At 51.7% G+C, this 23,215-nt stretch overlaps 1 protein-coding gene across 1 annotated transcript in view; it reads left to right on the top strand.

Moving 5' to 3' along the window:
- The first annotated feature begins 1,168 nt into the window (after positions 1-1,168).
- FANCI (FA complementation group I) overlaps positions 1,169-23,215 on the top strand; it is a 29,448-nt gene continuing 7,401 nt past the window's right edge. The window contains exons 1-26 of the mRNA XM_054388212.1: positions 1,169-1,252; positions 1,390-1,462; positions 2,201-2,331; positions 2,759-2,915; positions 3,000-3,057; positions 3,455-3,496; positions 3,976-4,099; positions 4,939-5,024; positions 5,937-6,069; positions 6,281-6,373; positions 6,833-6,969; positions 8,109-8,289; positions 8,888-8,975; positions 10,156-10,286; positions 11,220-11,290; positions 12,174-12,288; positions 13,090-13,212; positions 14,273-14,341; positions 15,555-15,656; positions 16,423-16,611; positions 16,709-16,830; positions 17,185-17,349; positions 18,089-18,268; positions 20,553-20,716; positions 21,456-21,532; positions 22,705-22,821. Of these exons, the coding sequence (XP_054244187.1) occupies positions 1,169-1,252; positions 1,390-1,462; positions 2,201-2,331; positions 2,759-2,915; positions 3,000-3,057; positions 3,455-3,496; positions 3,976-4,099; positions 4,939-5,024; positions 5,937-6,069; positions 6,281-6,373; positions 6,833-6,969; positions 8,109-8,289; positions 8,888-8,975; positions 10,156-10,286; positions 11,220-11,290; positions 12,174-12,288; positions 13,090-13,212; positions 14,273-14,341; positions 15,555-15,656; positions 16,423-16,611; positions 16,709-16,830; positions 17,185-17,349; positions 18,089-18,268; positions 20,553-20,716; positions 21,456-21,532; positions 22,705-22,821 (3,012 nt within the window). The remainder of the gene's footprint in view (positions 1,253-1,389; positions 1,463-2,200; positions 2,332-2,758; positions 2,916-2,999; positions 3,058-3,454; positions 3,497-3,975; positions 4,100-4,938; positions 5,025-5,936; positions 6,070-6,280; positions 6,374-6,832; positions 6,970-8,108; positions 8,290-8,887; positions 8,976-10,155; positions 10,287-11,219; positions 11,291-12,173; positions 12,289-13,089; positions 13,213-14,272; positions 14,342-15,554; positions 15,657-16,422; positions 16,612-16,708; positions 16,831-17,184; positions 17,350-18,088; positions 18,269-20,552; positions 20,717-21,455; positions 21,533-22,704; positions 22,822-23,215) is intronic.

The following is a 23,215-nucleotide window of genomic DNA, read 5'->3' as shown; positions in this document are numbered from 1 at the left end:
TTTGGAGGTTTTTCTGCAGCCCAGTGAGCAAGACAGTGTGTGACAGGGGAACATCATGACAGTGCTGGGGTTCCTGAACAGACCCAATAGCTCTGCTCAGAGATGACCTGCGCTGCCCTGGTCACTTTGGCATCCTGGCCGTCATGCTCGCTGCAGATGAAATCGTTTTGCAGTATCATGCACAACCCTTGGCATCACTAAGTGGGTGCTTCGTCCTGAGAAAAAGGGCCTTTGGATGGAGTAGCAGCCCTAAAGGGAGCCACCCCAAGGGTTTATGGCTGGGTTCCTTTAGGGAAACTCTTGGCTAGGTCCAGTTATCCCCCTCCACGTGGCCCCTGGCCTTGGGTGAACCTGCTCCTCCGTACTCTGCAGCGTCAGTTCCCACTCCCTGCAAGCACGGGGCTTGCAAAAGCTCCCATGCTGCGCTGGCACCGGATCCCCCAGCTAAATCCTGCTACTTAAAGGTGGGCTAAACCTCCTCGTGTGCCCAGGGCCACTCCTCGTGCCCCCTGGAATTAAGGGGTTTTACTCGAAGGGATCCGCACCCCACGTGGGTGGCACTCGCCGGGGCTGGGCACCGCTGCTGCGAGGTGGCCCTGAATAGACACTTTGTACCCAGTGCCCTAGTTCCCTCCCGGCCGCCAGCCCCACGCTGCCTGTACTCCACGCTGCCCTGCATCCCACGCCATAGTGCACCCCATGCTCCACCCTCACATAACTGCATCCCGCACCACTCCACACCCCCGCCTGCGCGCACCCCACGCCGCCCTGCACGCACACCCACTTCACACCCCACATGCGTTCATCACACACTGTCCTTCAGCCCCTGCTGCCCGTGTGCCTGCACCCCACGCTGCCCTGCACCCCGCGCTGCCCTGCACCCCGCGCTGCCCTGCAGCCCGTGTGCCTGCACCCCACGCTGCCCTGCACCCCACGCTGCCCTGCACCCCGCGCTGCCCTGCATCCCACGGTTCCCTGCACCCCGCGCTGCCCTGCACTTCGCGGGACTCGAACCAGTGGCTCCCTGGCCGGCGGGGGCGGGTGGCGGGCGCGGGAAGTGCGCGCCCGGGGCGGGAGCTGTTGCCCGGGTGACTCGCGGCCGCTTCCGGGCGGGAATTTCGGGGCGGCGGAGCTGGGGCCCGGGCGGTCCGGGCACCTTCGTGGCAACATGGCCCAGCGCATCCTGGCGCTGGCGGCCGAGGAGGCTCCGGAACGGCTCCGGGAAGCCCTGCAGAGCCTGAGGGAGGGCGAGGTGCGGCGGTGCCCTGCGCGCTGGGCCCTGTGTGCGGGCAGTGGGGCTGGGGGCAGTTGCGCTGCCGGGCCCGGTCGGGGCGAAGGTGGCTTGTCCGCGGGTGGGGTGCGGCTGACCGCGTCCCCTTGTCCTTGCAGCTGGGCGATATGGTGACGAGGCAGGCTCTGAAGGGCAGGGAGACGGCAGCTTTGCTCAGAGGCATCTTCAAAGGTGGGTGAGCTCTGAGCTGCGCTTTGGGGGCAGATGGGGAGGGGGACCGTGGCCCCAGCCCTGCCGATGGCCCAGGAGCTGGCCGGGTGGTGCAGAAGGAAGTGTCACTTTCGTTAAAACCAACAGCTAGTCGGGGTTGTCCCGAGGAAACGACAGCTAAAGAGACCTGGGGGTGTAGGAAAATCGACTGCTGCAAGTGGGCTTTACTTTGGGGGATCCCTCGGGTCTGAGCTGGCCAGCTGAGACCTGATTGCCAGCAGCTTCTTCCCAACATTTTGACACTTCCTGACCTCCAGCAGCAGGCTGAATGAACCACGGGGTGTGACACAGGGCAGAGTGCTTCAGCAATTTTATCCCAGAGCTCTCATTTCCTCTCTGCTCAGTTTGTTGATCTGTTCTGTCAGATAGATAAAACAGGGAGTTGCAGTCAGAGGACGGTTCACAGAATCACAGAAAACATCCTGCTGGATGAGACCTCCAAGCTCATCCAGTCCAACCTTTGGCACAGCACTGCAGGGTCAACACTAAATCATGTCCCTAAGCACCAGGTCCTCAGGCTGCTGGAACACCCCCAGGGATAGTGGCTCCAGCACTGCCCTGGGCAGCCTGTTCCAATGTTTGAGAACCTCTCTGTGAAGAAATATTTCCTTCTGCTCGTTTTCTGTGGTTCAGCAGCATGTTGTTTCTTGTGTAATTTTCTCCCTCCCCCATTTTTTTTCTTTATCTCCTCATTACCAGGCTCCCCTTGCTCTCAGCGAAGTGGCTTGCTCAGGAGGCTCCAGGTTTACAAGCACTGCATCCCACTGGTGGAGTCAGGGGACCTGCATTTGAGCAAGGTGTCTGAAATCATGGGACTGCTGATGCTGGAGGTAGAGATTCCTTTGGGCTGGCTTTCCTGGGCTCTGCTGGGTATCATTTTGTGTGTAGATAGAGACATCTCACTGAGGAAAGCGAGTTGTGTCCTTCCCATGGATCCACCCTGGGCTAAGCTGGTGTTGGAATTTGCTCTGTGTGTGTGAATTATTCTATCATTCTGTGAATCTGTGGTTCTAAATGTGATTTACCTTTGGATATTTAGACTCAAAACTCCAAACCTGTAGTTACATCAACTCAGTTTTTGCTCTGTTGCATAAAGAATAGTCCAAACCACAGATCCCAGGGCTGAATTCCCATCTTAGGGGGATGTTTCAGTGTGAGAAGTGTTGTCCCCTGCTGGGTTTTGGTGACAGTTTGGGTGTGCATGTGGAATTCTGTGCTCTGCCTCAGGCTCTTTCCTGCTGTTGTGTCTTCTCCCAGGCTCGCCAGCTGCCAGGCCAGGCATTGGCTGAGCTTGCCACCCTCTTTGTTGATGTTATTAAAAGTGGCAGCCTGTCCAATGGGAAATCCTTGGAGCTGTTTTCCACTGTTCTCACTGCACTAGCCAATTCAAAGGAGAGCCTGGCTTATGGGAAAGGTAACTCCTCTCAGTTCCTTCTTCCCAGCCTGTCTTCCCCTCCTCTGCAACTGTCTTCTGAAAGATTTTTTTCTTTTTTTTCAGGTGAACTGAGTGGGGAGGAGTTTAAGAAGCAGCTGATAAATACCCTCTGCTCCAGCAAGTATGTCCCAGCTCTGCCAGCCCATGGCAAAACAGGGTGCTTCATGTTGTGCTCTGATGAGTTGGATGTCACCATCTGTGTCCTGTTCTGTCATCCTTGAATCTGTGCCCTCAGTGGCAGTGTCTTGCCTGGCTGGGAAGGCAAAGGAACACCCTGTTCCCAGATCTTGCATGAACTGGTCTCAGGAAGTGCTTTTTTTTTCCTTTTTTCCCAGAACTGGGGCAGTTCAGAAGTGTTAGAAGTCTGTGTGGTTGCGGGGGTGGTGGTGATTTCTGCTGGAACTCTGGCTTCAGATCTTAATACCAGCATGGGATGGGGACATGGTGACACTGAATAATTGTGTACAAGCCATAACTCTGCTTGCTCTCAAATTTGCTGGCTGCTTTTGCTTTGCCAGGTGGGATCCCCAGAATGTGATACACCTTGCCAACATGTTCAGGTAATTCTTTTTTCCCTTCAGCATCAACACTTTCTTCTGCTGTGCTCAGGTCTGTGTCCTATTTCACATGTAGGCTGGGGGCAATGACAAAATAGGAGGTCTGACCATGCCAAGACACAGCCTTATGGATGGCTGGGTCAATGAACATCCAATGTCAGATCCATTTGGATCCAAAACCCAGCTGGGAAGGCATGCCCCCAAAGACTGGGCATGCCATCCTGGGTTTCATTCCATGTGTGAGTGAGCCTTGCCAAATTAACAACACGTTAATGAACAGACAAAATGTGGAGGAGATCTCAGCCCCTAAGGTTGAAGAGTGTCCTGGGGTGGGGACAGGGTATTGAGGGATCTGTGGGGTGAGGACTTTGGGAGCTCTTGCTGCCCTTCTGAGGCAGCCTTGGTCTGGTTATGGGTTGAATCTGCTGTGGGATTCTGGAGGAGATCAGTGGAATGCTCAGGTTGCATCTCTGATTCAACAGGGATGTTCCACTGTCAGGAGAGGAGCTGCAGTTTGTGGTGGAAAAGGTCCTTAGGATGTTCTCCAAGTTAGACCTACAGGAGATTCCCCCTCTGGTCTATCAGCTGCTGCTGCTTTCTGCAAAGGTAAAAGCTCACAGGAGCTGGCCTCCCCCTAAGCATACAGCATGAGACAGAAATATGGAAAGGCTGAGCTACAGGCTGGATTTTGGTGGGAATTCTGTGCTGTGGGGTGCAGGACACAGCAGGACATCTGCAGGGTTTATTTCCCTAACTCTCTCTAGCCTTGTCAGCTGACTGCTCATCTTGAGCTTCCTTGTGGGGGAAGAAGGAAACATTTGGGGCAAAAAGGATGAGCACAAACCTAGCAGGCAGCAAAGATGATTTGGGTTTTTAAGCATGGTTTTGCTCCCTCTCTGTGCTCTCCACACTGTAACAGGCCATGCACTATGACTCTCTTGTGGGCTGTATTCTGACTTGTCTCATGCCTTGTGCTCTTCCTGCCAGCAGAGGCTGTCACTGACATCTCTGCTCTTTGACAGGGTTATTTGGCTCTTCCGATTGCTTAATTTGTGACCAAGTCAGTGACAAAACGATCCAGTCAAAGCCAAGCAACACATTCTAGAGGTCAAAATGCAGTGTTGGGTTTAAGGTTAGGAGTTGAAAAGCCTTCCTAGTTGATAGTAGCATGAAAGGTCCTTTCTAATTGATAACAACTTCTGAGAGAAAAGAACATCTGAGACCTTTAGCTTCTTCCAACTCTTCAATAAGTGCAGGCAAAAGAAAGACACCAACCAAAACCAGTCTTTTTAACTGGAAATGAGCCACACAGGATCCCTTCCCCACCTTGCAGTTTCTGAGGGGAAGTGAAGGACACAATGACATTGGTACATGGTGTGGGAATTGAGTGTTCCCTGGGATACTGCAGACCCTGCAGCGGCTCAATGTCATGTCCTGCCTTGCAGGGCAGTAAGAAGACTGTCCTAGAAGGAATCATCAGTTTTTTCAATCAGTTGGATAGGAGACAAAAGGAAGAACAGAAGGTTCCACAGTAAGTTCTTTCTGTCATCCCCTTCCCTTTAAATACCTGGGTGTTTGTGGGCACTCTGGGCTTCTTCAATCTGAGTGGTTAAGCCTTGTACAGGTACAAACTCCTTGATACCTGACAGAGCATTTATGGCACTGAATGGCTTGGTGGACCTGCATCTGAGTCAGGCCAATCCCAGGCACAAATCCAGGCTGGGTGCAGAGTACGTTGAGAGCAGAGCTGAAGAAAGAGGCTTGGGGATGTTGGTTGCTGAGAAGCTCCTCAGGAGCCAGCAGTGTCCTCATGCAGCCCAGCAGGCAGCTGTGTGCTGAGCTGCAGCCAGAGGAGTGTGGCCAGCAGGGCAAGAGAGGGGATTCTGCCCCTTGACTCTGCTCTGCTGAGACCCCACCTCCAATCCTGCCTCCAGTTCTGGTGTCCCCAGCATAGGAAGGACACAGAGCTGCTGGAGTGAGTCCAGAGGACACAAAGATTATCCAAGAGCTGGAGCACCTTTGGTATGAGGACAGGCTGAGGTGGCTGGGGGTGTTCAGCCTGGAGAAGACTCCAGGGGGACCTCAGAGCTGCCTTCCAATAGCTGAAGGGATCCTACAGGAAGGCTGCAGAGGAGCTTTTCCTGAAGGTGTCTAGAGACAGGACAAGGGGGAATGGTTTGAAGCTGAGGCAGAGCAGGGTTAGACTGGAGCTGAGGAAGAAGTTCTTCAGCAGGAGGGTGGTGAGACTCTGGAACAGGCTGCCCAGGGAGGCTGTGGCTGCTTCCTTCCTCCCTGGGGGTGTTCCAGGCCAGGCTGGGTGAGGTCTCGAGCAGCTGAGTTTAGTTGAGAGGTGTCCCTGCCCCTGGTGGGGAGGTTGGAGCAGATGATCTCTGAGCTCCCTTCCAACCTGAGCCATTCTCTGGTTTTTCTGCTGAACTTACAGATCAGTGGACCTCGAGGTGGCCACAATGCCCCTAGAGCAGCTGCGCCACGTGGAGGGCACTGTCATCCTCCACATCGTGTCTGTCATCAACCTGGATCAGGACCTGGGTGAGGAGCTGATCAGGCATCTGAAGGTAGGACAGGGCTGGAGCAGGCAGTGCTGCTGAGGATGTTGAAGCAGAGCTTGTTTGGGTGGTTACCTGTCGCAGAGATCGAAGGATTTCGATGGTGGCAGTCATGGTGTCTTTAACCAGTGCTTAACACGTGCCTGAAAGCTTCCCTAAAGTTGCAGGATGCTGCAGCAGACCTTAAGAAACTTTCTGACAGTTGTCTGTCATCTTCTAGAGTGAGCAGCAGAAGGACCCTGGTAGAGCCCTGTGTCCCTTCAGCGTGGCTCTGCTGCTGTCAGTTGCAGTAAAACACAGACTGCAGGAGCAGGTATGTGGCTGATAAGCTTACAGAGAACTTCCACAGCACTCCTTGTAGAGGAAAGGAAGCATGGTCAGGCCGTAGTCCCATCAGAATTAGGCTCTGAATGGCTTCAGGATGCTCCTGGAGAGGCAGTTGGATCATTGGTGTGCTGCAGTTTACAGACCCCAGAGCAGTATCAGCATTTTCCAGAGCTGTGATTGCTGTGGGTTTGTATTGGAGGATAAAAAAAGCAAGGGCTTATTTTTCTAATGTTTTGGCTCTCTGGTGGCCACCTGAAGAGCATCTGGCAGCAAGTTCCCCTCCTTGAGGCACTTAATGAGGTTGGTGTATTTGTCCTGAGACAGAAGTGAGTGCAGTTTTTTGGCAGGGTGCTCTGAAACTGCTGCTCTTGCTGGAACACACCCAAGCCTATACAGGTCCCAGTTCAAAGCTCATTTCCTCACACTCAGTGATTTTACCTTCCAGATATTTGATTTCTTGAAAACATCAATCACAAGAAGCTGCAAGGACCTGCAGTTCCTTCAGGCCTCCAAGTTTCTGCAGGATTTGTTTCCTCACCAGTATGATGTCAGCTCTGTAATTCTGGAAGTGGTGCAAAATAGGTGAGGTCTTGCCACATGCTGCAGAGCACCCACTGGGCTTTGGGAGGAGGCAGAGTTTCAGCCTCACCAGAGTGCTCTGGGGTGCTGCTGACCAGATGCCAGCAGGGAACAGTGTCCAAATCCACAGCTTTAATCCCAGTTTTATATTGGTGAACTAAAACAAAGCAAAACAAAAACCAAGAAGGCAATGAAGTGCAGCTGGATAAATCTGCTCCCTGTACCTCAAACCTTTGCAGCTGATGGAACAAAGAACTCAGTGGATCAGGCTCTTTGCTGCTGCTGCTTACTGGTAAAGCAGTGGATGAGAGGAGTCATGTTGCTGGCTGGAGCTTGTGTACTGGTCAAGGGATCAGTGATAGGTTCACTCTTCTCATGGATAATCTTTTGAGCATCCTGTGGGATAGCTCTGTGGTCTGTCACCAGCTGTCCTTTAGTTCCTCTTCTATCTTCCTGGCTGGCCTGAAGGCCTGAGGATCAGCAGGGTATTTGTGCACCCTGACTGGGTCCTCCTGTCACATTCAGGTTGGACTGGAGTGCACAGAGCAAGGAAACTTTTGGACTGGAAAGGAAGTGTGAAGGTTGGAGAGCTAGGACTGCAAGATGGGTTGTGCTGAGCACCTGTTCCTCAGCCTGAAAACAGCCTAGAGAATACTCCAGGGGGACCTTGGAGCTGCCTTCCATTAGCTGAAGGGATCCTACAGGCAGGCTGCAGAGGGACTTCTCATGAGGGTGTCTAGAGACAGGCCAAGGGGGAATGGTTTGAAGCTGAGGGAGAGCAGGGTGAGACTGGATCTGAGGAAGAAGTTCTTCAGTAGGAGGGTGGTGAGACTCTGGAATAGGCTGCCAGGGAGGTTGTGGCTGTCTCCTTCCTGGGAGTGTTGAAGGCCAGGCTGCATGAGGCCTTGAGCAGCTGAGTCTGGCTGAGAGGTGTCCCTGCCCATGGCAGGAAGGTTGGAGCAGATGATCTCTGAGCTCCCTTCCAACCTGAGCCATTCTGTGGGGCTGTCATCTTCCCTGGAGTGATCAAAGCATCTCTTGCTGCTGCTTTGGACCCTGGAATGACTGTGGAAGCTGCTCTAACATCAACCTTTTCTGTGTCTAAGCTGTTTCTTTCCTGGTCTGTTTCCTGTTTTCCTCAGTGCATTTGGCTGGGACCATGTTACTCAGGGCCTGGTGGATCTTGGCTTCAGCCTAATGGAATCATATGAACCAAAAAAGCCTTTTGGAGGAAAAGCTGCTGATACCACTTATGGCCTTTCAAAAATGCCAGCCCAGCAGGCTTGCAGACTGGGAGCAAGTATCCTGCTGGAAACATTTAAGGTAGTGCATGTTTTGGAGAGGGTTTCTGAGGGGGGAGAGGAAGGAACTCTGTTCTTGTTCTCTTGGAAAATGGTGCCAAAACCTTGCCTGCTGTATCCAGCATGAGTGTTGTACCAACAATACCAGATTGAGGCTCCTCTTTGCCCCTGTCCAGCTGGAAGAGGCCATCCTCATAAAGACCTGGTCCTAAATTCTTCCGTCTACCACAATCTCTGCATAACCCCTTCTGCAGTATAAAAGAAACTGCTGAGAAGGTAGAGACATTCAGAGGTACAAAGAGAAGCTGTCAGAGGTGGGACTGAAAGCAGCATCTTCACTGGAGTGGTAAATTTGCATCCCACAGACCATTTGACCCATTGTGTTCCAAATGTAGTGTGTGAGCCTCTCTGATGTGCTGGCTCTGAGTGGCCTGGGATGAAATCTGAACCAAGCTGTGAATTCAGCTGCAAGGGGACTGCTGGCAGCCAGTCCCAGCTTCCCAGGCAGGTCTGGATTTGCTTTGTGCTGCACAGTGCCTGTGCTGTGAGGTGCAGTAATGTCTTTAGCTGACGTGGGGTTTGATTTTTTTTTTTTAATTTATTGTTCTTTCTCATTTCAGGTTCATGAGCCCATCAGGAGTGATATTCTTGAGCAGGTCCTGAACAGAGTCCTCACAAAAGCAGCATCTCCTGTCAGCCATTTCATAGGTAACAGGCAAGAGAGAGAAATGTGTCCTGCTCTGGGGGCACTCAGAATGTTGCTTCTCAGAACAGCTTAGAGAATCATAGAATGGTCTGGGTTGGAAGGGACCTTTAAAAGTCATCCAGTCCTACCTCCTCTGCAGTCAGCAGGGACATCTCCAACTAGATCAGGTTGCTCAGAGCCCCATCCAACCTGACCTTGAAGCACTCCAGGGATGGGACATCCACCACCTCCCTGGGCAACCTGTGCCAGTTTCTCACCAACCTCATTGTAAAAAAATTCTTCTATCTAGTCTAAGTCTCCCCTCTGTTAGTTTAAAACCATCACCTCTTGTCCTGTGGGCAACAGACCCTGCTGAAAAGTTTGTTTCTGTCTTTCTTATCAGCTCCCTTTCAGTGCTGAAAGGCAGCTCTAAGGACTCCCTGGAGCCTACTCTGTTCTCCAAGCTAAACAACCCCAACCCTCTCAGCCTTCTTCACAGCAGAGGTGCTTTAGCCCTCTCACCATTTTTGTGACCTCCTCTGGGCCCTTGCTCCAACATCTCCCTATCCTTCTTGTGTTGAGGACTCCAGAGCTGGACCACAGTACTGCAGGTGGGGTCTCATCAGAGCAGAGGGGCAGAATCCCCTCCCTTGGCCCACTGGCCACGCTGCTTTTGATGCAGCCCAGGACACAGCTGACTCTGTGAAGTTCCTGCAGACATGACCAAGAAGATGAGTTGTCCCTTCCCCTCCTACTGAGGTGTCAGCTGCATCAGATCACCCTGTGTTCAGTGCAGGTGAAAAACAGGTCTGCAACAGCTGCCATGGAGCAGCTGCCCCACAGGAAGCTGGTATCAGTAACTTGTGACACATTCCTGTCCCTGCCTTCCTGCTCCCCCGTGAGCAGGTGCTTGGGAGTCACTGGGGCTGCTGAGCTGCCTGTGCTGCTGCAGCCTCTTCTCTTATACCTCAGTGCCCTCTGGTGGGGTGAGGCCCTGCAGCCAGGCTGTGAGCCTTGCACACTTGGTGCCTGCAGCAGAGCTCAGGTTTGTGATACTCCTCCTATCCTGACCTCTCCCTGGAGTGGAAAGGCTTCGTTATTCTCTAAGGGTCAGCTCTGGAGGCATCTTCTGCTCAGGTTTTTCTGGCCTCTGGGTAGCAGCTGCTCCTTTTGTCCTTTTTTTTTTTTTTTTTCTTTTCCCAGACTTGCTGTCCAGTATTGTTGTGTCTGCCCCTCTTGTGCTTCAGTCTTCCTCCTCCAAAGTCACAGAGACCTTTGACAATTTGTCCTTTCTGCCCATCGACACGGTGCAAGGCCTCCTCCGGGCAGTGCAGGTAAAGTGCTGCATTTCTCCCCCAGTATCCTTGGCAGTGACAGCTCTAGGCCACAGTTCTGTGCATGATCCAATAACCCTCCTCCTGAAACAGCCCTTCATACTCTGCTGTGGTTGTTCAGTGTAGCATGGAGCTCTGCCCTCTAGCAGAAAGCATATGGTGCAGTCTGGCGTGGTCCTGAGCTGCTCTGTGCTGACCTTTCAGCTGGAAGATGCTCAGATGCTGCACGCTGTAGAAAACCAAGCAGGCAGTGTTTAGCTGAACAGCTGTAGCTGTCATCCTGATTTTTTTTTAACCCCTCCCAAGCTCCATGTCAATATTTCTCTTTGCCTGGGCTGAGATAGGATGTTAGGGGTTGGTAGGGACCTCCAAAGATCATCCAGTCCAACCCCCCTGCCAGAGCAGGACCAGAGAATCCAGCATGGAAATGCACCCAGATGGGTCTTGAAAGGCTCCAGAGAAGGAGACTCCACAACCTCTCTGGGCAGCCTGTCCCAGTGCTCTATGACCCTCACAGTGAAGAAGTTCCTCCTCATGCTGAGGTGGAACCTCCTGTGCTGGAGTTTCTATCCATTGCCCCTTGTCCTATCCCAGGGTGCAAGTGAGCAGAGCCTGTCCCCTCCCTCTTGACCCCCAGCCCTCAGATACATCAGGTCCTTCCCTGCTATTCAATTTTTACCTGCTCAGCCCAGTCTGGAGGGAGCAGTTCTTTTCCCCAGCCCTTGCACTGTGTCCTCACTAACCTGAGGAGGTGCCTTGCTGCTCCAGCTCTCTGGGTTTAATTTTACATGGTTTTTATTTTGGTTTCCCTACTGGAGTGATGACAGTATTAGAAATGCAGGGCCAGATGGGCCTGAGGAAGATGAGCTCATATGCCCTGAGGGCTTGGCATGCCTTTGTGTTTTTCTCTCCAAATTGTATCTTCCTTTCCAGCCTCTACTGAAAGTCAGCATGTCAGTGAGGGACTCCCTGATACTTGTCCTCCAAAAAGCTATTTTTTCCAGGTAAGCAGGGAAAGGGATTCTTTGAAAAGATGTCTACAACTCATGTATGGGTTTGGAGCAGAGGTATTTTTGGTTTGTGTTGGCTAAGTGTCCTCCTACTGTGTTCTTCCCCAGAACCAGATGGTGACATCTGCTACCCCTTTAGCCTAGGACTGTAGTACAGCAACAGCTCTACTGAACCAAACCCCAGCTGAATGGGCTTTGGAAATTCACAAGCTGTTGGGAACTCCAAATAAGAAGGCAAAATTAAACCCAGTTCCAACAGGTGCCTACACAACTGAGTACATCCAGGTGCTAGAGAGTCTGGAAGGAACCATGGAGCAGAGAGCTGAGCTACCACCTTCCCTCTGACCCCTTTCATGGTGGTAGGGAAGCAGACTTCTTGCCTCAGTGATGCTTTCAGCACACCATCTTGCTGCCTTCACAATGCTGTGCTCATAGACTGGATGTGGTTGGGCAGTGGCTGCCTGCTTATGAACACAGAAGTCCTGCTTAGGATGATCAAGCCAAGGGGCTTGGTCTTGGGAAGGGATTTCAGTGAGCAAAGCCCCACACCAGCAGTTTGTGAGGAATTTTCCATCTCTCAGCTCTCTGAGAGTCTTCCCATTCCAGTTGTCAGGGGACATTTGATGCTTGAGTCTTGGCTTGGTGCTCTCCATCAGGGTGACCCAGGACAGAAAGGAAACTGAACGTTGTGAGGTTGTAGAGCAAGGGAGTTCCCAGGCTCTTAACTGCTTGGGGCTGTGCTGTCCTCTTGGGGGTACAGTTCCATGGGGCCCAGTCACTCTGTATTTGTGGGCCCTTCTTCATTGCTCAGCTCTTTTTTTGTGTTCCCTTGCTTCCATTTTTCCTTAAGCTCCTCTTTTCTGCCCTTGCCCCACAGGCAGCTGGATGCTCGTAAAGCAGCCGTTGCTGGATTTTTGCTTCTCTTAAGAAATTTTAAGGTTCTGGGCAGCTTGTCCTCTTCCCAGTGCAGCCAGGCCATTGGTGCCACTCAGGTAAGTGCTGTTCTTCACTCCCTGGTGTGGTTATGTCACAGAATCACAGAATGTTGGGAGCTGGAAGGGACCTGCAAAGCTCATCCAGTCCAACCCCCCTGCCAGAGCAGGATCACCCAGGGCAGGTCACACAGGAACACATCCAGGCAGAAGAGGACTCCACAACCTCTTCGGGCAGCCTGCTCCAGGACCCTGTCACCCTCACAAAGTTTTCCCTTCTGTTCCTGTGGCACCTCCTCAGCTCCAGCTTGCCCCCACTGCCCCTTGTCCTGTCGTTGGACATCCCTGAGCAGAGCCTGGCTCCATCCTCCCAACACTGCCCTGCACATCTTGATCACCAGGAATGAGGGTCCCACTCAGGCTTCTCTGCTCCAAGCTCAAGAGCTCCAAATCCCTCAGCCTGTCCTCACAGGGAGATGTTCCTCTGCCTTCAGCAGCTTGGTAGCTCTGTGCTGGACCCTCTCAAGCACACGAGACAGTCTTGTGTCTGTTGTGCACCCTTTGAAACACCTCAGGAGTGTTTCTCCAAAGCAGCAATGTAACTTCAGCAGGGATTAGTCCTGAAAGCAAAGCTTTTGGGAAATGCAGTGTGCAAAGAGAACCTGGAGGTTACTTCTCAGAGTCATTCTCTCTTCCAGCACTAGTATGCTGAGGAGCTCCACGGTGGTGCTAAAGAGCCTAGCAGTGCTCTGGGGACTATTTCTGTGATCCTTTAGGGGCCAGGCCCTTTATCACCTTGCTCCTGTGTTGTGCTCTTTGAGAACTGTAAGCAGTTTAACATGACTAACACTTCCCTCTCAGGTCCAGGCAGATGTTCATACCTGCTATAACTCTGCAGCTAATGAGGCCTTCTGCCTTGAAATCCTGGGCAGCCTGAGGTGCTGTCTCAGCCAGCAGGCAGACGTTCGGCTGATGTTGTATGAGGTGAGCATGGCTCCTGCCATCTCCTTTTTAAACACCACAGTGCTGTGGCCAACAGCCCATCATCACCTCAGGTATCTTCTTCATGGGACACAGGTGCTAGGGACTATTTATTTTCTTTTTTTTCCCCCCAATCCTTCTTCATTTTATTTGGGACCATTCTAAGCCCAAAGGCACACTGATGTGTCTCCCTCTAAGCTCACACTGCCTAAGAACAACAAAAACAGAGAAGGTTCTCTTCCTGTGGTGGGGCCTAAGAAATGGGATGCCCAGTGTCTTAGTGGGTATTGGGTAGAGTTGCTTGTAGTCAGTGATGAGCTCCAAAGGAAGCCCTGACTGGAGAATATGGGGAAGCTTCCTTAGAGACTGCATCAGGGATCTGTCTTTTGGTTTTTGTCCTCCTTTTGCAAGTTTCTAGGAAGATTTGTCTCTTCCTGAGGTTTCTTATGTCTGATGGCCTGATACAAAGAGCCTTTTTTGTCTGGGTATCTTAGCTCCTGAGACAACTCCGAGGTACTACCCTGAGAAAAAAGTCCTCTTTAGGTCAGAGGTGTTTTGTTTCCTTGCCTTGGTTGGACTGACCTTTGGTGAGCTGCAAGTTTTTGCTGTGTTCATCACTGTTGCTCTAAGACCTTGTGTTTGCTTTATCCCTCCACTGAGTTTTCACAGGCTGAAGGATCTTCTTGGGTTTTTTTTACCTCCTGTAGTTTCCCCACTGCCTTTGTTTTGCCTTTGAAGCAGGATTTCACAGTTTGAAGTTGGATCTGGTGCTGGTGTTAAATAGCAGCAAAAGTCACTCTGGGCTTGATGCCACTGCTGCTGGGGAGATACAGCCTGTGAGAGGGCCCCTGTGAGGAAATTCATCCTCCTTCTGATTCATCCCTTCTTTCTGTGGTGCCTTGGCCTTGCCAGCTACGGGGTTTTACACTGAGCACACTGCCACTTCCTCCTGGTTCCTCGCGGTGCCCAAGGGTCACTGCCGCCTTCTGACGCCAATTTCAGTGTGCCTGTGGCTTCTCTTCTTTCTTGTGAGAGCCAACTTGTCCTCCCTTCCTGTCTTCAGGGGTTCTATGATGTCCTTCGCAGGAACTCCCAGCTGGCCAGCTCCATCATGGAGACTCTCTTGTCCCAGGTAAGGTGCTGCCATGTGCTGTGGCTGCAGAGCCTGGCAAGGCTGCACTGCAACCACTCCAGCAAGCAGCTCAGGTTAAATCTCGGGGGTAAACATTTCTCCCTGACACTGGAAACGTGTTTGAAAGTGCTGTGGCACTTCTCTGAGGAGGTGTTCAAAGCCCTGCTGTGCTGAGAGAGCAGCCTAGGTAAACACCTAGAGACTGGTTCCTATCCTGTCACAGGCTGGAAGAGAAAGGATCTCGGAGCCGTTCCCAAGGCTCCGGTCGGGAGGTGCTGTGAGAAGGGTGAGCCCAGTGCTCTCTGCACTCCCTGCTCCTCAGCAGTGCACAGCAGTTGCCCTCCCATACCTCCCCAAGGATGTGTGCTGACACAGTAATTGTTGTTACTGTGCTCCCATCAGGAGAATACTCAAGTCCTTGGAGGATCTGGGAGGATTAACTCATCCCCCAGGAGTGTTGCTCATGGCAACAAGACAATCACATTCCCTCCATCCATGGACAGGCTGTGCTTTCTTTTAGACAAATCATTTTCTTCCCTTTAATCATCCAGAGAGTTCATGCTGACTAATTCCAGCTTTCCCATGACAGCACAGGGTCTCAGACAGGAACATGAACAGAGCCAGGACAGCTTTTGGGTAGCAGAGGGCACTTCATGGGAGCTTGGTCTAAAGGTTTAATGTTTTGTCTCATTCTTACCTGTATAACTTTGCCCATTCCACTCTGATCTTGTATCAGGACTTGGAGCATATCTCTCCTTTGGTGTGCCAAACAGCCAGCAAGTGGTACAAGCATGGTCTCTCATGGTTTGTTTTGGTGTCACTGTCTGCTCCCCTGGGCCAGGAGACACCACAGCAGAGCTAAGCCTCTGGGTGATGACAGGCAGCAGAAGCTGTTACTTGTCCTGACTGTTCAAGGGATGGGCAGCACTGCAGGCAAAGTGCAAGGGGGGGTTGCATGTTGAGGCAACACAACAGCATGTGGTCAGATAAACTTGCTTTAGGGCAGTGATGTGTCCTGGCTGAGAGGTACCTAAGCAGCTCAGGAGGGGGTTTTAGGCACTAGTAGAGCAGATGATGTGGCTCACAGATGTGTTCAGGCTCGTTTTTGCAGTGCCAGCTTTCACTCCATGGAAGATGATCCTCTTCTGTTTTCAAGCACCCTAAGAGGCTCAGTCACCAACTAACTGGGTATTTCTCTTGCTTTTTGTGACAGATAAAGCAATATTACTTGCCCCAGCCAGACCTGCTGCCTCCACTGAAGCTTGAGGGATGTATCATGGCTCAAGGAGATCAAATCTTTCTGCAAGAACCACTGGTAAGAGCTGTGCTGGCTGGCCACAGCTACAAGCTCATCTGCTGCACTATGTTTTAGTTGTGCTGCTACATGAGCTGCATACTTTGTGTTTCTTCAGCCTTTTCTAGCCTGGAGCAGCTCTTTTAGTAACAGTAGAGCTGGGCACCTCACCCCTGTCTCAGGCTTTCTATCAGAGCTCCACTAGCACAGTGGTTTAGGGGAACCTGTGTGAGAAATGCTCTAAGAATAGTGTAGTTCTGTTATCCTCTATTGAGATCACCATGGGTTGGGGAGGGGGTTTGCCTCTCCTTCACCTTAACTCCACATCAAACAGTGGAGCAGTGTGTGTGTAGCAGAGGTTTTGCTCCTTTGAAAGTGCTGGAGGTGAGACCTCAGTGACTGGATTCGAAGGAAGCATTCAAATGAATCACTCTGTTTCCACTCTGTGCTGCAGTAGCACACCCAGGAAGGGAGCAGGCACTTCTCTGGAGTTTGAGCCCTTTGGGGAGTTCCTTTTCCATCTCTTTCAGCAGCTGAGGTAGCTGGGTATGGGAGCAGTGGGAGTTAAGTGTCTGCATCCCCTGTTGGCAAGCTCGGGCAGACAGCCTTGTCTGAAGCTAGCAGTGGGCAGCTGTGTTCAGCATTACAGGTCCCCTCCTTCTGGAAATGAGACACTGAGCCTCATGTGAACCTCCAAAGGGAGCTATGGCTCTTTGCAGCCAACTAGAGGAGTGCCAGTGACCTCCAGCTAGAAGGCTGAACGTGACTGTGGGGCTGCTGCCTTCAGGCCCATCTGCTCTGCTGTATCCAACACTGCCTGGCCTGGTATAAGAGCACTGCATGTCTGTGCCAAGGAGCTGAAGAGGAGGAGGAGGAAGAGGAGGAGGAGGAGGTGGGATTTGAGCAAAACTTTGAAGAGATGCTACAATCTGTCACAAGAAGAATGATCAAGAGCGAGCTGGAAGACTTTGAGCTGGTAAATCAGATTCTCAGTTTTGGAAGAAGACACTGAGTTCTTGTCAGGCTTGGAGGAGATACTGTTTTTTGTTTCACTTCTTTCCTTTACCTCTTAGGATAAATCAGCAGATTTTTCTCTGTCTTCTGGTGTTGGTGTAAAGAATAATATCTATGCCCTTCAAGTGATGGGAATTTGTGAGGTCCTGATTGAGTACAATTTCAACATAGGGAACTTCAGGTAAAACATCAAATCCCAGCCTCCAGCAGCAGCTGTGCCTTGCAGGGCAGCCTCAGTGCAAGCACAGGAGTGCCAGCACGGAATGGGGGTGATGCTTTCTGAATGCCAGTGCCTTGTGGCACAGGGAGTGTCTTGCTTTGGAGTGTTGTGTGTTGTAAGAGATGGGATGTGACATTTTGTAGAAGAGCAGCCCAAGGAGGAACAGATGGAGGTGTTAGGGAGGTGGGGAGATGTTGTGTGTCATGGGTTTCTCATTTGGGAAGTGTGGCTGTGGGATTTGGCAACTGAAGCCTCAAATGGGAAACTCTCAAGGCTGGATTTTCTCCATTAATGCCTTCTGCTACTTTATTGCAGTAAGAACAAGTTTGAGGATGTCCTAGGCCTCTTTGCATGTTACAACAAACTCTCTGAAATCCTGAAGGAGAAAGCTGGAAAGAACAAATCTGGCTTGGGCAACAAAACTGCACGGAGCTTCCTGTCCATGGCTTTTGTATCTACTCTGCTCACAGCTCTGTTCAGGTGAGAAGCTGTCACATCTGGAGCAGCTTGAGGACCATTCACAAGCTGCTTCTGTGGTGTCTGCATGCTGGCTGCCTTGTTCACCACACACACAGTACAAGCATTCTCCTTCCTGTACAAAGCACGGGTGGTAACAGCACAGTCTGCAGACCATGGTGGTCAGGGCAGGATCCAGATGTGTGCAGCTCCTGGTATTATAGACTCATAGAATAGTTTGGGCTGGAAGAGACCTCTAAGGTCATCAAGTCCAACCTTCAACCCAACACCAACATGCCCATTAAAGCATGGCTCAAAGGGCCATGTCCACACACTTCTTGAACACCTCCAGGGATGGTGACTGCACCACCTCCCTGAGCAGCCTGCTCCAATGCCTGACCACTCTTGCAGGGTTCAGGGCTCCTGAACTGTGTTCTGCAGGGAGCACTCATGGACCTTGCTTATGACCTACAAGACCTCAGAGAGTCTCTGCTCTTCCAGTCCTGGGCCATTCCTTAGCCAACAAACTCCACTGTTTGAGTTCCAGAGCTCTGTGGAGCAGAGCCAGACATCAATTCAACCCACGTCTGGTAGTGTCTTGGGACAGGCTGGTGGAATTCTGTCCTCCAAGTGTTCACTGCAAGCTACCAAAACAAAGGCTCCTCTCCACCCTGAATTCACCTAATGATTTTGAATCTTGTAGGCCATCCCTGTGCTTGTTCAGTGCACCCTCAGTTCTCTGACAGTGCTCTTGATTCTTCAGGGACAATGCCCAGAGCCACGAGGAGAGCCTGGCGGTTCTGCGCTCCAGCACAGAGTTCCTGCGCTATGCTGTCAGCGTAGCTCTGCAGAAGGTGCAGCAGCTGGAGGAAACAGGACAGACTGATGGGCCAGATGGACAAAACCCTGAGAAGATGTTCCAGAACCTCTGCAAAATCACCCGGTGAGTCACTGCAGCACAGGGAGACGTCAGCCCTGCAGAGCCTTTGGGGGACTTTTGGTTCTCGGGTTGGGGTCTGGAAGAGGACTGCAGTCCATGGCTGTTTCAGACAGTTGTTACGACTAGGTGGAGATCATGGCTTTGTGCTCCTGAGAAATCACAGTCTCACAGTGTATCAGAGGTTGGAAGGGACCTCCAGAGATCATCAGCTCCAACCCCCCTGCCAGAGCAGCATCACTTCGGGTAGTCTGCACAGGAATGCATCCAGGTGGGGTTGGAAAGGCTCCAGAGAAGGAGACTCCACAACCCCCCTGGGCAGCCTGTTCCAGGGCTCTGTCACCCTCCCTGGAAAGAAGTAAAGAAATCTTCTCTGTTCAAGTTTGAACCCATTGTTCCTTGGCTTATCACTGTGAACCACCCAAAAGAGCCTGGCCCCCTCCTCCTGACACCCACCCCTCAGCTATTGATAGACATTGATCAGATCCCCTCTCAGTCTTCTCTGCTCCAGACTAAACAGCCCCAGGGCTCTCAGTCTCTCTTCACAGGGGAGATGCTCAGCTCCCCTAATCATCCTTGTGGCTCTCCCTTGGATTCTCTCCAGCAGGTCTCTGTCTCTCTCAAGTGGAGAGTGAGTGACAGAGCTCCAATGACAGCCCTTGGCCTGGAAGAACCAAACACCATCAAACCCTCATTTTCAATCTCTTTCTGACTTTTGGTTCATAGAATCCTAGAATTGCTTAGGTTGAGAAGGAGCTCAGAGATCATCTCCTCCAATCTCCCCACCATGGGCAGGGACACCTCTCAACTACACTCAGCTGCACAAGGCCTCATCCAGCCTGGCCTTCAACACTCCCAGGCAGGAAGGAGGGGAGCCACAACCTTCGTGGGCAGCCTGTTCAAACCATCACACTCTGGAACAGGCTGACACACAGAGTCTCACCACTTCTTCCTCAGATCCAGTCTCACCCTTCTCTCCCTCAGCTTCAAACCATTCCCCCTTGGCCTGTCTCTAGACACCCTCATGAAAAGTCTCTCTGCAGCCTTCCTGGAGGATCCCTTCAGCTTTTGGAAGGCAGCTCTGAGGTCCCCCTGGAGTCTTCTCCAGGCTGAACAACTGCTGCTCCCTCAGTCTATCCTCACAGCAGAGGTGCTCCAGCTCTTGATCATCTTTGTGGCCTCCTCTGGACTCCCTCCAACAGCTCTGTGTCCTTCTTGTGCTGGGGACACCAGAACTGGCTCATCTCTCACTGTCCACAGAGGAGGTAGCATGGTTACAGGCAGGATTCTTGAGGCCTCTGCGATGCAATGAAGTGAAAATTCATTTTTAGCTACAGTATAAAACAGATGTAAGAGGGGCACAAGCTTTGCCAAGCAATTCTTTAGGGCTTTTTCAAGATGCTTGAAGACATTCAGGCATCTAATCCTTTGGAAATCCAGGAATGTTAACCATGGAAATGTCTTTTGGGATCTAGGTCACATCTGCATGGGGTCTTTTCAGATCCCAGTCAGCAGAGAGCACAAAATGCAAATTACCTCTGCCATGAATAATGCCTGGGTTGTGGCTCACCCCAAATAATAGAGGCTGGTTTTGTGGCAGCCATTAGGACTGCATGTGAGCTACATGTTTTGTGTGTCTGGACACTGAAATAGAATAAGATCATCTGTGTGGGCAACCCAACTAATGAGAAGGAAGGAGAGGGAACAAAAGAGGGAAAGAGTGGCCTAAGGGGAGCAGGAAAAAGTTGTTTGCCTGCAAATAGAAAATTATCCTTTGGGCCAAACAATTTGTGTTTTCTTCAAAGCTTCCCACTTTGTTTTGCCTGCCTTTACCTTTCTGATTTTATTTATGTGGAGCCCTAGAGTGGTGTCTGAGATTTCACAGATCCAGACTGCCCAGAGAAGAGTTCCTTTTGGCACTGACAGGTTTGACACCAGCAGTCAGTGTTTGGGTAGGCTGAGAGAGAGAAGGGAAGCTGGGTGGAAGAGAGGAGTGGTTAAAGATGGACTCCAAATGGGATTGGAGGGTCCCTTGGCACCTGGAAAGAATTAAATGCTTTAGCTGTGCAGGAAGAAGGCAGAAGCTGGTTTGCTGACTTTGTAAATAAAACCTTCTTAAAACTGGATCTCTTCTCCCTCCACTTTCCCATAGCAAAGGAGGATATCAGAATGGATATGAGAAAGAGGATCCTAGCAGGAAAATCTGTGATCAGCCCTTTTCCAGTTCTTGCACTGTGCAGCCAGTTTACTGCATCAGGTGGTTGGTGGTAACTCCTCTCCCATCCCACAGGGTTCTGCTCTGGAGGTACACTTCAATTCCCACTGTTGTTGAGGAACCAGGGAAGAAGAAGGGCAAAAGCATTTCCCTGCTGTGCCTGGAGGGTTTGCTGAGGATCTTCAACACTGTGCAGCAGCTCTACACTGCCAGGATCCCCCAGTTCCTGCAGGCCCTGGGTAAGCACATGGTGCACCTTTGCTTTGGTCTCTAGCCTTTTTTCTTACCACCTATGAGCACTTAAGGACCTTTTATCCATAGGTAGGGGTCTGGTCCTTGTCTCTCAGCAGCAAGGTGGGCTTAGCACCTTAGAGCTGCCTGCCAGTACCTAAAGGGGTCCTGCAGGAAGGCTGCAGAGAGACTTTTCATGAGGGTGTCTAGAGACAGGACAAGGGGGAATGGTTTGAAGCTGAGGCAGAGCAGAGTTAGACTGGAGCTGAGGAAGAAGTTCTTCAGCAGGAGGGTGGTGAGACTCTGGAACAGGCTGCCCAGGGAGGTTGTGGCTGCTTCCTGCCTGGGGGTGTTGAAGGCCAGGCTGGATGAGGCCTTGAGCAGCTGAGTCTAGCTGAGAGGTGTCCCTGCCCATGGTGGGGAGGTTGGAGCAGATGATCTCTGAGCTCCTTCCCTTCTAACCTAAGCCATTCCATGATTTGCACACCAGAGGCAAGTTCTAGAGGTATCTTTCTCTGCTTCTGCAGAGCTCTGAAGTCTGCCAGCAGAGAATAGCTGAGGTCTGACACAGCATTTGTCTGTTCGAAGTTTGTCTCTAGCATAGTTTTGTGCTCACTGTGGCTTTGCAGTCTGTATCCCTTCTCTAGCTTTGAGCAGTTACAACCTTTCCCCCCTTCAGGAAGAAATCCTGTACTCTGCTCTTGGCATTTAGCTTGGTGGGGTTTTTTTTCTGCCCCTCTCTGCCAGATATCAGTGATGGTGACACAGAAGCAGCGGATATTGATGTCACCGAGAGAGCTGCCTTCCAGATCCGACAGTTCCAGGTAAGTGCCACTGAGTGCTGCAAGTCTTCCAAAACACTGCTAATTCTGGCACAAAACACTGCTAGCTCCCTCTTGCTTGACCACAGGATTGAGTATGTGTCAGCAACTGTGACACAAATTCACTGCCACTTCAGGAAAGCTTCTGATCTCCGAGGGGAGCTTCCCCAGGGCGCTGTGCGGAGCTGGGTTGAAGTGCAGCTCTACTTCCAGAGCTACAGGGTCCTTCAGGGCAGCAGCTCCTTCAGTCCTGCAGCTGGGTCAGGCCAGTCCCAGACACAAATCCAGGCTGGGTGCAGAGTGGGTTGAGAGTAGCCCTGAAGAAAGAGTCTTGGGGGTGTTGGTTACCGAGAAGCTTCCCAGGAGCCAGCAGTGTCCTCATGCAGCCCAGCAGGCAGCTGTGTGCTGAGCTGCAGCCAGAGGAGAGTGCCCAGCAGGGCAAGAGAGGGGATTCTGCCCCTTGACTCTGCTCTGCTGAGACCCCACCTCCAATCCTGCCTCCAGTTCTGGTGTCCCCAGCATAAGAAGGACACAGAGCTGCTGGAGTGAGTCCAGAGGAGACCACAAAGATGATCCAAGGGCTGGAGCACCTCTGCTGTGAGGACAGGCTGAAGGACCTGAGGTTGTTCAGCCTGGAGCAGAGAAGACTCCAGGGGCACGTTAGAGCTCAAGGGTTCCTACAGGAAGGCTGCAGAGGGATTTTTCAGGAGGGTGTCTAGAGACAGGCCAAGGGGGAATGGTTTGAAGCTGAGGGAGAGCAGGGTTAGACTGGAGCTGAGGAAGAAGTTCTTCAGCAGGAGGGTGGTGAGACTCTGGAATAGGCTGCCCAGGGAGGTTGTGGCTGCCTCCTGCCTGGGGGTAGCTGAGTCTAGTTGAGAAGCATCCCTGCCCATGGTGGGAAGGTTGGAGGAGATGACCTGAGCCATTCTGTGATGATTCTGTGATAAACTGACCTGAGTACTGTAAAAGTCACACTGAATCCTATGCAGGCCTTTGTGGGCACTCACAGCAAAAGCCAGCACTTGGCTCTTTAGGATTCCTCTCTTTATATTCTTTGTCATTCTCCCTGCTGCTGATTTCTTTCTGTGCTGCAGCTTCTTGTTATTTGCTTCTCAAAATGGCCCTGCAGCAAGCATTGCACACTCAGGGGCTCTGTCTTTCCTTCCCATGGTCAGAGGTCTCTACTGAACCAGTTCAGTGCTGCTGAAGATGACTTCAACTCCAAGGAAACACAGTCACTCATCACAGTCCTCTCCACTTTGTCCAAACTCCTGGATCCAGCCTCTCAGCAGGTACTTCACAGCCATCATCCATGGCAGGGATGGGTGTTGTAGGCACAGGTGTGAGAGGCAGACTCTCAGATTGGGCTGGTGGCTGTGGGCTCTGATGTGTGTGCTTGTTGTGCCTTCTGCAGACCATACCATGGCAAAGGGACAGTTTTGGTTACCTATCACACTCCTGCATGGACAGTTTGGAACAAGCTGTGATGTCAAATGTCAGGACAAGGGGCAATGGGTGCAAGCTGGAGCAGAGGAGGTGCCACAGGAACAGAAGGGAAAACTTTTTCATTCCAGGGCAGAGCCCTGGAGCAGGCTGCCCAGAGAGGTTGTGGCGTCTCCTCTGGAGACATTCACAACCTGCCTGGATATGTTCCTGTGTGACCTGCCCTGGGTGCTCCTGCTCTGG

This window comes from Indicator indicator, chromosome 16 (assembly GCF_027791375.1).
Source record: "Indicator indicator isolate 239-I01 chromosome 16, UM_Iind_1.1, whole genome shotgun sequence".
In the NCBI taxonomy this organism is placed as follows: domain Eukaryota; kingdom Metazoa; phylum Chordata; class Aves; order Piciformes; family Indicatoridae; genus Indicator; species Indicator indicator.
The sequence above is the reverse complement of the archived record's forward strand: the minus strand, read 5'-3'. Positions and strand labels throughout refer to the sequence as shown.